The sequence below is a fragment of the Centropristis striata genome, chromosome 12, assembly GCF_030273125.1.
Source record: "Centropristis striata isolate RG_2023a ecotype Rhode Island chromosome 12, C.striata_1.0, whole genome shotgun sequence".
In the NCBI taxonomy this organism is placed as follows: Eukaryota; Metazoa; Chordata; class Actinopteri; order Perciformes; family Serranidae; genus Centropristis; species Centropristis striata.
In genome coordinates this window covers 24919076-24932140 of record NC_081528.1, presented here as the reverse complement: position 1 = coordinate 24932140, position 13065 = coordinate 24919076, and the positions used below count along the sequence as shown (strand labels likewise).

Sequence of the window (13065 nt, the reverse complement as noted above, 5' to 3'; positions counted from 1 at the left end):
TCCTCCTCCTCTGTAGTGGATCCAATGCCGAGACGAGAAATTGAATTAACAGCAAACTGTAAATAATGACTTGGCTTGATAAGCAGACTGATCTTTATTAAAATTCCGAGAAGCAGCATATTTTCTATCACAGAGGGTTCCTTGGGTACTGGCACTACTTAAGTTTTGCATAGCCAAACTTAATTTTCCACTACATGCAAACAGGAGATTGAAATCACGTGGGAATGCAACATGAAAGCAACTTTGAAGTGTATAAAAAATGTATAGTCTGGCGCAATGTCTGACACAGGGTCTGTTTCTGTAGAGGCGGCCAGAAGAAGACTTAAGTGCTGTAAAGTCAGAACAGGAGTTCTTGTATATTATCTAACATGACAGTAGAGAAAACAAATATACAGCACTATGTAGGAGTACACCTCTTCAGTTTTGTCTTCAATTCCTCTTCTAAAATGGGTCAAAAATAAAACTTTTTAAGTTTTTGTGTGAGATCTATACACTATTTTCCTTACACTACACTTATAAGAAATTCTGGGTATTTTTATTAGATTGATAAACTTCATATACAGTGTCAGTGACAGTGACAATTATTTGATAAAAACCTATAAAATATATTGTGCAGTCCTGAAATTCAAGTCGTAGCAACTTGAATTATTTAATGAATTTAATTTGAAATTTATTTTACGGTGTACCATAAATTCAGATTCAGAAAACATGACCATACAGTGGAATGGGTCACTTATGGATGGCTTTAGAGCCCTGATGTATCAAGGAAAAAATTTTCCTGTACCATCTCCAAAAATATGCATGTCTATGGATTAAATGGATAAACAAGAGTGAGAAAACACCTGCATGTATTACATTTTATTTTAGTTGGACAGTGTTTTTTGTTTTTTTTACTTAATTCAGGTTAGAAATATCATTATTTAAAATCAATATTTAACAATACAGATGAAGTAGACAGCAAGAGAGATCATTGTCTTTTAGAAATTTGACAAAACACTTTGTCAAAGTCTTTTTGCAAGCTGCAAACTGCGCAGCCCTTGCAGGGGGTTGAAGCATTTAAATATCGCTGTATGAGTGTAAATATGGTTAAGAACTGAGGCATGTGCACTTTCACGGTGAATGGTTTCAAATAAATTGTGTTAATTTGGAGCATGCAGTCAAAACACACATTATCATACACTCCTCCAAGCCTCTAGCATAAAAAAAGCCCAATTATTCCTACTGTTGATTATAATTGATTAGCTTGTTGTTGAAAGACTTGCTCTGCAGATGAAGAAATCCAGAGTTGAAATGACTGTGGAGGCAAGAGCATTCACATTCCTATTGTTTGCCTTTCTTGTATTGTCAAACAATAGTTTTCGCTCTCACACCAGACAAATTGTGAACAAATTGCTGGGGCTGCCTGCATGTGGAATTTTATTTCTTCACATCACTCTATGTGCTTGACAAGATGACAAATGTATTACTATTGTAGTTAAATTTGAGGTTAAATCACAATAGAAGTGGTCTTGCTCAAAAAATGAAAAGAATGAAAGGAAAATTACCTGAGAGCATCACGCAATCCACCATGCTAGCTGATGTAGCTCGCTGTAGCGAGTCATAATAACTGCTACTTTTCAAAGGGGGTTCAACGGGGGGCCAGAGATGCATTTTAACAAGGCCTGGCTGGTGTGACTGCACTCTGTGCTAAGAGGTAATCAGGGGCCGAGTTGCCTGGCAATTTACCTCGCCGTGGCGGGCAATCAATCGCATAGAGAGGGCAAGGAAATGATTCAGCCACGACAAGCACAGAAGAGAGTTAGGGGGGAAATTAGGAAGGGAGTATGTACAGAGAAGGAGCGACAGCGCTGTTCAAGTCAATAAATCGGGAATCTCTGTATCTTGTAAGCAGAGGCAAACACAGGATGTACAGGAAGGAGCTGATTAGAAGTAAAGACGAGTGATTGGATGCAATCACCTGCCGTGATGGAGCGATATACTGTAGCAACAGTTATGTGCCAGTAGACAGTTCAGGTTCAGTACCTGAATAAATGACACAAAGTTGTTCTCTACAATTTCAAGAACACATGAGTTGAAAGAATGATGTGTGAAATCAGTGGTGGATGTGTGAAGGACATAATCTGAATTACTGGAACAGCCATGATATATTTACTGTTGAGTAGTGTGCTGGCATTTCCAACAAATTGGTGTTTTTTTATGCTTTTATGACCATGAGTATTTAGTATTAGGCATTTTTTACAGTTATTATATTCAGACTATATTATGAGTATTTTGTATAATGTCGGTGAAATTTGGAGGGATATTTTAAATGTCCACTAGTTAATTACTTTGCAGAAACTGTGAGGTCAAAGATGGCAAGCTGTCATGTTATTTTCTGCTCCCCTTTGAAGCCATTTTGTTTTCACTGCAGTTGGCCGTAATTCCAACTCGGACACAGGAAGCAGCTGCCTTTTGCTCTTGCTCCTCCATTAGTTCACCTCGCAGTGCCGATCCAACGAGTGTAACAGCAGTCATGATTGTTCTAGCGCAACACACCTCTTTTCCTTGGTGCATGTCGGGTAATCCTGGCTGCTCTGTTCCTTCATCCTCCCAACCTCCCCCTCCCCTCACCCACTTCATCCACCAAACCCCTTCCCCCGTCGCTGGTCTGACAGTCAACGGCGGCTGGTCCACGTGGACCACCTGGTCGTCCTGCAGTGCTGTGTGTGGGCGTGGCTGGCAGAAGAGGAGTCGGAGCTGCACCAACCCCACGCCACTGAATGGAGGCACATCCTGTGAGGGGCAGAACGTCCAGAAAAGTGCCTGTGTGGCCACCTGTCCAGGTAACTCCCAGGCAACCCCGTTTGTCCTGTGGTGCTTGGCTTCCTGTGGCTTCCTTTTTGCATTTTTTTGCATCTAGAAGTCATCAATTCATCTTTATTTTGGCTGCCTTTTGTACTAGTACCCAGGTCTTTCCTTAGATGTCAGTGCTTCTGTTGTTTCCTGCAATTAGACCGCTTGTTAGTCTATTAGTCCTCACAGTTATCTCTCATCCTGAAAGTGATTTATTGCTATTACTCTTTGTTCACGTCTCTTTATCTGCTGTGCTGTACGCGGTCTCTGCTTTTATTTTAGAGACCTGTCCACTTTAAGAGGCATGGTCCCAGCCATGGCATTGTGTCAGACCAGCTAGTACATTTGTTATTGTTTGCTGCTCAAGCTATGTAGTAAACGTGGGCAATAAAAAGCTGAATTATGGCAGCCTGCGTGCCATGTTTACGTGTGAGGAGTTGAGGGCGTTTCATTTGCCTGCCCGTACTCCCTTGTGAAAGCGTTGAGAGAGGCAGAGAGTGTCCTGCCTGATACTGAGCAACACATATCGATCTCTGGTAGCCTGAGATGGAAGTCAAGCTGCTTCATTTGCAGTCCCACATTAGCGCCCTGACAGAGAGAGAGATAGCGAGGGACAGGGAGCTGCATAGGAAAAAGGAGGTGTAAGGTGAATGCAGGGATAGAGACAGATGGAATCAGATACAGTGTGAGGGAGGCAGGAACAAAGCCCAGAGAGAGAGAGAGAGAGAGAAGAGGAAAACTGAAGTAGAAAAAGCACGAGTGTATACAAGAGCTCGCTGTTTAGCTGCCAGCAGATCAGTCTGTGGACATATAGCTGGGGCTCTGCAGCCATGCTGACCGCAGGAGAAATCTCCCACGCTCGGTAAATAGCAGAGAGGGAAATCCAACACCTCTGGCAGTGGCAGCTTCGCCCTGCCTAAAACAGAGGTTATCTTCCTCAGTGAATCAGGGCGTCGTGTTACACATCTCCCATGTAAAGACATCACTAGATGTCAAGCGTGAGTGTAAGTAACATGGCCCGCTGGAATACAGAGGAGGAAGACAAAGGAAACACGGCAATGCATGACACTCCATCGGGACACTATCAGGATGGATTTGGAATTATTAGCACCGGAGCAACGAGTAATGGAATTAGAGGGGTGTCCAGGGATGCTTGACATTCCCCCACAGCAAAGCAGGATACTGACCTCCATGAGCTTAAAGAGATTAATGTCAGTCCAAGCTGCTATTGTTAGACTAAACCCCGCCCCCCCTCTATGTTTCTCTTGCCCCACAAGGAGAAAGTGTGTAATTTCAACCCTTAGGGTGCCGTGGCAGAGATTGCATTGAGCCCCGTGAACGCAGTTTTCAGAGACTTTTGAAAAGAAAAAACTTATTTTTTTTCTCTCTTGATGAGAGATGCTACAGCGACGTGACCCCGCTCACACCTCTATCAGCCCTGTTGTTTGGCAACAGAGAGTAGTCTCTGCCTTCTTTTCTCACTTGTTACCTGTCTCAGACAGAACATCAGCGGCACAGAAAGCCCCAGCTGTCGGACCCCGGAGAGGGGTCCCCTCAAGGCTGGAGTTCACCACACCAGAGCCTGGGGACGATGGGATGTTTTTTTCCATCCATAAGTGGTACAGCTGCTCTGTTGTGGACTCACAAACATGCCTCTGATGTCCCTCAAGATGAACTAGCCGCCCTCATCATTTCTCACCAAAAAAACACATTCACACACAGCCCAGTACAGTGACAACCCCCCAAATACATCTGAATCCTCGCTTTGATGCACCACATACATGATGAACTCATGTATGAATCATCAGCTTGAATGCATGAATAAAGGTTCTCATAGAGCCACGTTTAGCAAGAGGAGACAGATGAGAGCAGACGAACAGAGAGCCTTATAACATACTGGGTAACAATTTTAATTATCACTTTCCCTATAGCCTTCACAGGTCTAAACCACTACACTCACAGTACATGGTGATTTCAGCCCATTTCAGAAGAAAGAGACTTGAAGAATGGATTACATGGGGAGCTGTTATGCTGCAGACAGACATCATGTTATTTATTTGGACACGGCTGACATTTGGATTCAGAAGTAGTGCTTTTTATTGTTTTTTTAAAGTCAGCCTTGAGAGGCATTTTTCTTCAGTGCCTTTGTTTTTTGAGTTGCATTGGAAAAATTGCATGATTTAATTCTGGTCTTGTTTCAAGAGTTCATTAATTATCTAGACTAAAATTCTTTGTTGATTATAAGCTCTCTAGTGCATTTAACTTACAGCATTAGTGCTTTGAAATGAGTTGCAGAAAAATATATTTTGTTTTTTTAGCAGCTTGTAATTTGCAATCTGTTTCGTCTAAAACACATTGATGGCCTCACAGATTTGCTGTACTCCTCCTTTGGGGATAAAGAGATGCTGTCAACTGAATGAATATTTGCTGGAAACAAATCAATTTAAATTTGGAAGAAACAACATGCAAAGGCTATAATTTGTCTCTGCATTGCCCGGCTAAGTCTATATATATTTCCTAGCTGAAATGCCGATGGCCATGTGTTGTTCCACATTTAAAAAGTAGCATTCTTCCTTCAGAGCGGTGCTTAGCTTCAGCCACAGGGGCACATTTACACACACATGCTTCATGTGAGCTTCCACAGGCCGACACCATCTACAACATTCACAATGACTCTTGTATCTAAATGTGAGCTCCCACCTCTCATCTGGAAAGTGTGAAGCTAGAGAGGCTCATCTGTATTTTTGTCTAAGTCTCCAAAGTGTTTAATGAGAGTTGGCGGAGGCCTGTGTGGCAGATCAGATGGGTTCCATGCTGGGAGAGACACAGGGAGCTGTGGAGGAGGAGGAGGAGGCCGAGGCTAAAGCCTGAGGCTCAGAGCAGAGCAGATCAACACTTGAGACAGCGAGTAGCCAAACTATGCAAGCTTATCTCCATTTCTTTTTCCTCTCGCTGCCTGCTCCTTCGCCTTTGTCTCCATCTCATCATATCCCGCTGAAGTATCCCACATAAATCTGCAGTCTACCCCTCACCCTTTCATCGACTCTGCCCCTGCGCAGGCTTGTGGTCAGAGCCAACAGTCATGGCAAAATGTCAGATCACACCAACATTTCCAGCAAATACACACTACCTGAGCCAACAGCAAATAGTTAGTCCCCAGTTTTGGAAGTGACACAGTGACACATGCCCCACACAAATGATGAGATCTAATATGTTAGAGAACAGCAAACAACCTGAAGAGATTTCTAACTCTGGTGAATTATTTAAATATTGTAGTGATCCCTCAGGCTTGCCAGAGGAGCCGTGAGATTTCCGCTAGATGGAAAATAAACAGACTCGGGGCTGGTGTCTTTGTGCACGCATGCTTGTAAGCGTGTGTTAGTGCATGCTCGTGTTGTACACAAGCAAGTTTGCACCCATATGTCTACTGACTGCACTGCAGGCAAATGTCTAATTCTACTTTGGAAATAAGCATCCGTTTGTCTCTGGATATTATCAAAGATTGTTCTGGAGACTCCACATTTTATCCAAGGAATAAATAAAGACTATGGCTATTAAATGTGAGAGAAAAACACTTTAGTTCACTGTGAAAAGACGGTGGCCATCTGGTGACAGCCTCGCATCAGCGCTGTTTTTAATCATTCTGTGCCATTCATTTTGGCTCACCCTCTTCATGTCTCAGTCTGTCTCATTTCGGTTTGTTCTGGTTTAGTTAACATAAGGGAGAACACTCAGCTCTGCACAGCTATCGATTACATACTACATCACAAAAAATCTGACTTTTAAATACACAAAATGTGTCAGAAATACAGAATAAGGGTTGGTTATTAAAGGGTTGTTATTTTTCAGGTTCATACTTGTAATTTAGGTTTCTAATGGAACAGGTTTACGTGCTTGGCCACCTGCCCATTGCTGCAGCATCTCTATTCACCCTCTATCTGAGACGCTCCGATGTAGAGCCTGTCTCTTTTAAGGGCCACTTCCAAAAAAAACACCCTCTGATTCATGCAGCCGGAGAATGGCTGAAATGGTGTACAACAGCAGCACTTTTTGCCGTAAAAAAAATCACCAATAAACGTTTCTAAACAAATATACACAGATGAACATGTTCCAGCAGGAATGTGATCCAAAATTGGGGAAAAAATTAACAACATCAGGAACCAAGATTATAGGTTTCCCCTAATGTACCTTGTAGCCACATGTAGCCGTGTATGTAATGTAATAACATCAGCTAGAGCAGAAAGTAGAAAAAAACTGCCAAAAATGTGATGTTTGAACTCACAGGGATTATTATGCGTTTACCGAATTATTTAAAACTTTGGCCACATTTAATATGAACATCCAACATTGCAACATATTTATAACAGAAAGTAAGGAAAAGGATAATGGGTCCCCTTTTATCTCTGTTGCATCACCCACTTCTGTGGCTAAGCTATCAACCCCCTCTGTGGGTCTGTGGTTTTCTGTGGCTCTTTTTCATCAGCCTTTGAACACTGGGATTAGGGGTGGTTACTGTGCACACATGTGTGTGTTGACAGGACAGTGGGAGCAGAGGAGCCTGCCTGCTGGTCTCAGTGGTACTTGTCTACCTCCTCGTGTTCCCCTCAAGGACACAGAAACCATAGGTGTCCAATGATCTTGGACTGTGTCCGTCAGCAGCCGTTGTCATTTTGAACAGCAAAGCCTCAAACGGGGCCTCCTACCGACCTGTGAAGAATGGTCGGGTTCCTTTTCCTTCTCCCTGCTACAACATGTCCAAATGGGGGCTTGCCACTGGGCTATTGTATTACTGTCCCTCCTCAGAGACCTGCCTGACCTAAAACCTGTGGTGCTGCATGATTGAAAATCAGCTGTGGTGCCTTTTGCAGTAGCGCTAACAATCTCTTTCTGAGGATTTGATAAGGAAAACTGTGGCTGTGGATAACAATTTTCTTCTGTGGATTTTGAAAAAAGTAAAAGGATGAGGTTTGGTTCTGATTTCAGCCTTAAAGTTTAAAAAAGAAAATCAAAGAAAGTGACAGTTTTCTTGCTTCACTGCATTCATTGTAGCCACTTACAATCTTCCCTCTTCTTTTTATGCTGCCCAAACATTTTTTTGGTCTCTGCTCCTGTGAAAATGCTTTCTGTTCTGTGAAATATTTGCAACATGTGTTGAGAGTCAGACAGGCCATCAAGAACTGTTCATGCATCTTCATCTTGCTTTGGTTTGCCTCCGCCTTGGGCCGCAGTGCCACATTCTCATGAGCAGCACCCTGTTTCCCCTCCAATCTCCTTGTTTGAAAATGTTATTTGCATGCCCATTAGTCTTGCTTTGTGGTGGGAAAGAGAAGTAGAATTTCATCACCTCATCAGGGCAGATGTTGATCTCATCTCTTTATTTCACAGTGGTGTGGATAAACTGAGGGGCGACATAATATATTCATTAGGATGTAATTCGCTATTCAATCATTCTCGTTCCCAGCCTGGATAATCAGCCCACTGGCCCACGGATGGGTCCACTCAATGCCAAACAAGGACAATTATCTGATTGGTTCTGCTCTCTCTGCCAAATGGATCTGACTGCAAAGAGGCCCGAGCTGTGTCAGCATCCCATCACACACACACAAAACACTCTCACATTCGTTTGCACGCATTTGAGGACACAAACATACTGACTTGTGTGGGAGCAGGGTCTAATTCACACACCTGTGTCTCTGGCCTGATTTGCTCACACTCGCCTTTGTAGCTTGTTTTCCAATTGGCTGCAAAAACCAAGTAAAATCATTACTTGGAGGTATAGTTATGCAATGATAGGCATCCCACCCTGAGTGACTCTCACACTTATGTTTTATTAACAAAAGCCTCTGACCTGCAGCAGGTCAGACCTGCTCTCTTTGGGTCGCGGCCCCTGCACTATTTATTGCTAGGATTAATGAGCGCTAAGGTTTCCTTGCCCTTAGGTCAGTCAGGGGAGGGTTACTGCTGTCGTAGAGGTGTGTGTGTGTGTGTGTGTGTGTGTGTGTGTGTGTGTGTGTGTGTGTGTGTGTGTGTGTGTGTGTGTGTGTGTGTGTGTGTGTGTGTGTGTGTGTGTGTGTGTGTGTTCTGTGCAGCTCTGGTAATTCTTGTCTGGTCCCCTTCACCCTTACATTTGGGAGAGAGAAAGAGCGAGACAGTGGCGTTTTTCCCCCATGAGAGCTCATTACTGCTCTTTTTCCCATTAGCCCTATGGTAACCTTCCCCAGGCCTGGCGCTGTGTCACTCTCAATATCACTCCCAGCCAATGATCCACCCAATCCCCCACCACACCCCACCCCTAGCCAAAATGCCAAATTACCCCCACCTTTGTGAAATGGCCTCCCTCTCTGCGTGTGGCAAAGCTGCTGATATTTCTTACAGCAGGGCCCGCACAGAACAATTACCCCACCATTTCCATTTGTTTCATTTTGCTCATGCTGATGGTGGTGTGTTTGAAGTTGTGGTAGACAGAAATGGGCTGCAGGTGTAATGTACATTCGTCTCTGTTCAGAGTAATACCACCTGTATTGTGTTTTGCATTCAAATGCACTGCAGGTAATGGCCATGTTGCTACAGCGACAGTTTGTTTGTCAAAGACATCAAGCCAAGGCAGATGTTTTGCCTCTCACAAATATTCAATTAGGAGAAATTTTAAAACATAAAGATAGCATATATTTGTGCTCATGTATGTTTGACAGTAGACTAGATTTCCCAAGGGTCAAGTCTCCTCCTTACAGGAGTACAGATTTGGTTTGTTGACATCTGGGTCTACCAGGCCACAGCAACTTCCACAGCAGTCTCATACCGTTGAGGTTTAGCTTAGTTGCATCTGATTTCCATGTTAAAAATAAACAAAGAACACAGAATAGAGACAATATGGCTCTCCTCAGCAGTTTTACACGCTTTGGTTTCCCTCTGCATCTGCTGGATTTGAGTGTGTGCAAGTGGATTTGCATGTCTTTATAATGCTTTCCCTACCAGGTTTCCATTTTAGAGCAAGTGGATTTGCAGAGAATGGCAACAGAGAATTCTAGTTGTTGATGTCTACCAGTTGTTCTCATCTCACACGCAAATACACCACTGCTTTTACACCACTGCTTCTACACCGCTGTTGCATCTAAACTCCACCGTGTAGACTGAAGTTCACACTGTTTGTAAGACGGAGTTATAGCTTGTTTTATTGAAACTGTTCAGCATGTTTTCCGATCAATACCTTCTCCTGTGAACTAAGATGTAAGTGTTTGAAGTGAATCGGTTGGAGTTTTGTGCTGCGATGTGTTTGCTTGTGCTTACTCGTGTTTTTTATATGTGTTTGCAGTGGACGGAGGTTGGAGCGAGTGGAGCAAATGGTCGGCATGCGGAGCAGACTGTTCAATGTGGAGGAGCAGGGAGTGCACCCAGCCCTCACCTGGCACCGGGGGCAAAGACTGCCAGGGGCTTGACCTCCAGTCTCTCAACTGCACCAGCGAGCAGTGCCCACAGAGTGAGTCCACTAACCACCCACGTACTGCAAACCATGCTCTCAACTGTTCAACTCTGTGAAACAATAGAAAAGATTGGGTAGCAAAAATGTATTTTTTAACCACTTTACTGCAGTTAAGCTGTTTAATTTCTTATTATAGCTGATCAGATGAGTGGCAAATTACAATTCTAAAATTAATGAATGTGCTAAAAAAGTTTGAGAGCTGCAGCCAGATGCACTTTTTCCCTGATAAAAGAAGCATGACACTCTCAACCTGGAAGTGGAAAATGTATTCAAAAACAAAAAGCATCACAGTTCAGTCATTCAACCCCCATCAAATACAACAAGTAGATCACAAGCAATACACGGAGAACAGGTGTATGGGATTAGCATCAATTAGCCCGTGAACTAAGGCAGGTAGAGAGGATAGGAAAAGAAAGGCTTTTCCCTTCATGCTTTTTGTTTTTGAATACAGTTTCCACTTTGGCATGAAGAGCAAGAGTGTCCTCCTCCTATTTTTATTGGATCAAATAAACATTTTATGCCTCCTCATGGCATCAGCTTCCTGTGATAGATGGAGGGAAAGATGTCCATTTCATAAGACACTTGTACCGATAGGAGTATTGTCTGCAGACTATTATTGACTCGCCCCCACCTGCATGACCTTTTCAGACTCTCTGTTCTAATAAACACTCATATGACACCCATTGCTAAGATAATATACAACCTTTTCACCTGTGTCGGTGTTGTGATGCTCTCTGAACTATTAATAGAGCTGAGAATTAAACCATCTCTCTTCTGATTAAAACACAACCTGTCAGACGAAGTACCACGGGTCAAATCCGCCATGAAAACACCCATGGCCTTTGTGCATGTGCGCTGTGATTTGTGTTTAAGATGACCCTTCATATAGCTACTAAGTCGGTGTGTATTTTAGTTTTTTGTGTAAAGCAGCCAACACTGTGTTCCCACTCCCTGTGTTTGATTAATAGGGCACGTGCATACTGTCAGGATCAGAAACTGTAAACCACGGCAGCTGAGTGGGAAGTGGCACCACAGGGTCCAGTGCTGACCAGATGGACATGAAGGGAGAGTTCTGTTACTCCCTACAGATATCAAAGACAGAAAGATATTGCAGCTTCCCATCCAGAAATGACGAATCTCTGGGTGGCGTCTCGTAGAGAAAATGTTATAAATAGCGCACTCTGTGGCTGATCTGCATGATAAACACTGGGTTTTAATGGGGATTCGGTTAACATGGGCCAGTGAATTAATAAACTGAATTATGTATCTTGCATCCATTTGACGTGATCAGATAGACCGATGCATGGAGAGCAGGGTGGGGGTGAGTGGATAGAGTTGCTACTGTATGTTGCATTGTGTTTATGTGTTAGCGCAATGTGTCCATGCATGTGCGTGTGTCAACCAATAGCTGAATATTGGCTGGTGCAGTGAACCAGGGAGCTCAGTCGGCCCATCATCAAAGGTCAGCAGCTCCTCCCCAGAGAGGCAAGATATATACACAAAGCTGCCAGTCATTGTTCCTCACACACACACACACACACACACACACACACACACACACACACACACACACACAGTCACTCAGTATTTACACTGACAGTGCAGAGCGGAGCGCTGGCCTCTGAAGAATGCCTGTCCCAATCTGTTCCCAGCAGATGTGTTTCCATAGACAACGGCCGTGTGAAGTATTATAATAAGCAAAATAGCAAGATGGTTTTGGCTTGTCAGCAACTCCCATACTTCAACCATGTCTGCAGGCTATTAGCTGAGATGGAAAACTTCCCCCTGAAACAAAAGGCACCCTTCTCTTCTCTAGTGTAATCGAACAATACAACTGCAGACTGAGCCAGAGTTACTCTGCCACAAAAGACGTCCTCTGTCTGAGGACCTCCCAAACATCTCTAATCTCCCTCATTAAGCCAGGGAGGCATACGTTAGATGAGGTTATTGTTTTGGGTGTTGCATATATGAGAGTCGATGTGCGCCAGAGAGCTTTGTGTTACAGCTCCAAAATAAACAGATCTGACCCAGGCAGGATCATTTTCATAAAGCAAACAAGTGAAGTCCAAGATGGAGCTACACAAAATATGTACAGGGAAATAATAATACATTTGCTGGCAGCAGGCCAGAGCCAAAATGGCAGACAGGTGTTAGAGGGCACCAAAAGGATAGTGGGAAAAATGACACTTCTCATATTCTCAGGCACAGGAAATTAGCACAACATAAAAACAATTATTTGGCTTAATGTGTGTAATGAAAGTAATTAACTTAATTTGTAGCGGCATCCCATTTTGGGGGTGTCACAAATGATTTTGCGAAAAACATCAAACTATTAATCTGTCTTTAGTCGTGTTTTTGAAATTGGGAGCTAATTTAGTGGCAAAGCAGCCGATGTTTTTGTCATGGGTTTGTTTGTCAGAGCGGGTCACAGGCTACGTGAGAAATAGCTGAACATTTATTTTGGGCAATATTTCACCTGGACTCTCTGAGGGATGGGACGACTGTATTGTGGAGATAGTAATGGTCACGTTCACTTTGAGAGTTTTAGTAGCCATATTTCCCTGACCTTAAGAACTCCTGTGTTATTCATCTTCGGGCGAGTGACTCGGATTGGCCATGGGATGAAATATATTCTCAGGTCTCTTGATAAATGCCCTGGGAGGAGGCACAGGAGGCTGCAAAGCTTTTATTTATCAATGCGGGAGAGAGAAAGGAGCAGGTAGAGGGAGTTGAGGACTATCAGGTAGGAACGT

General features: G+C 43.4%; 1 protein-coding gene across 4 annotated transcripts in view; it reads left to right on the top strand.

Annotated features, from left to right (window-relative positions):
* Positions 1-13065, top strand: part of unc5a (unc-5 netrin receptor A) — a 140237-nt gene that overhangs the window by 99902 nt on the left and 27270 nt on the right. For 2 of the 4 annotated variants that reach the window (XM_059345905.1, XM_059345904.1), the window contains exons 6-7: positions 2655-2822; positions 10145-10309. In XM_059345905.1, coding sequence (XP_059201888.1) covers positions 2655-2822; positions 10145-10309 — 333 coding nt within the window. The remainder of the gene's footprint in view (positions 1-2654; positions 2823-10144; positions 10310-13065) is intronic. The other 2 variants (XM_059345902.1, XM_059345903.1) reach the window with 1 other exon arrangement.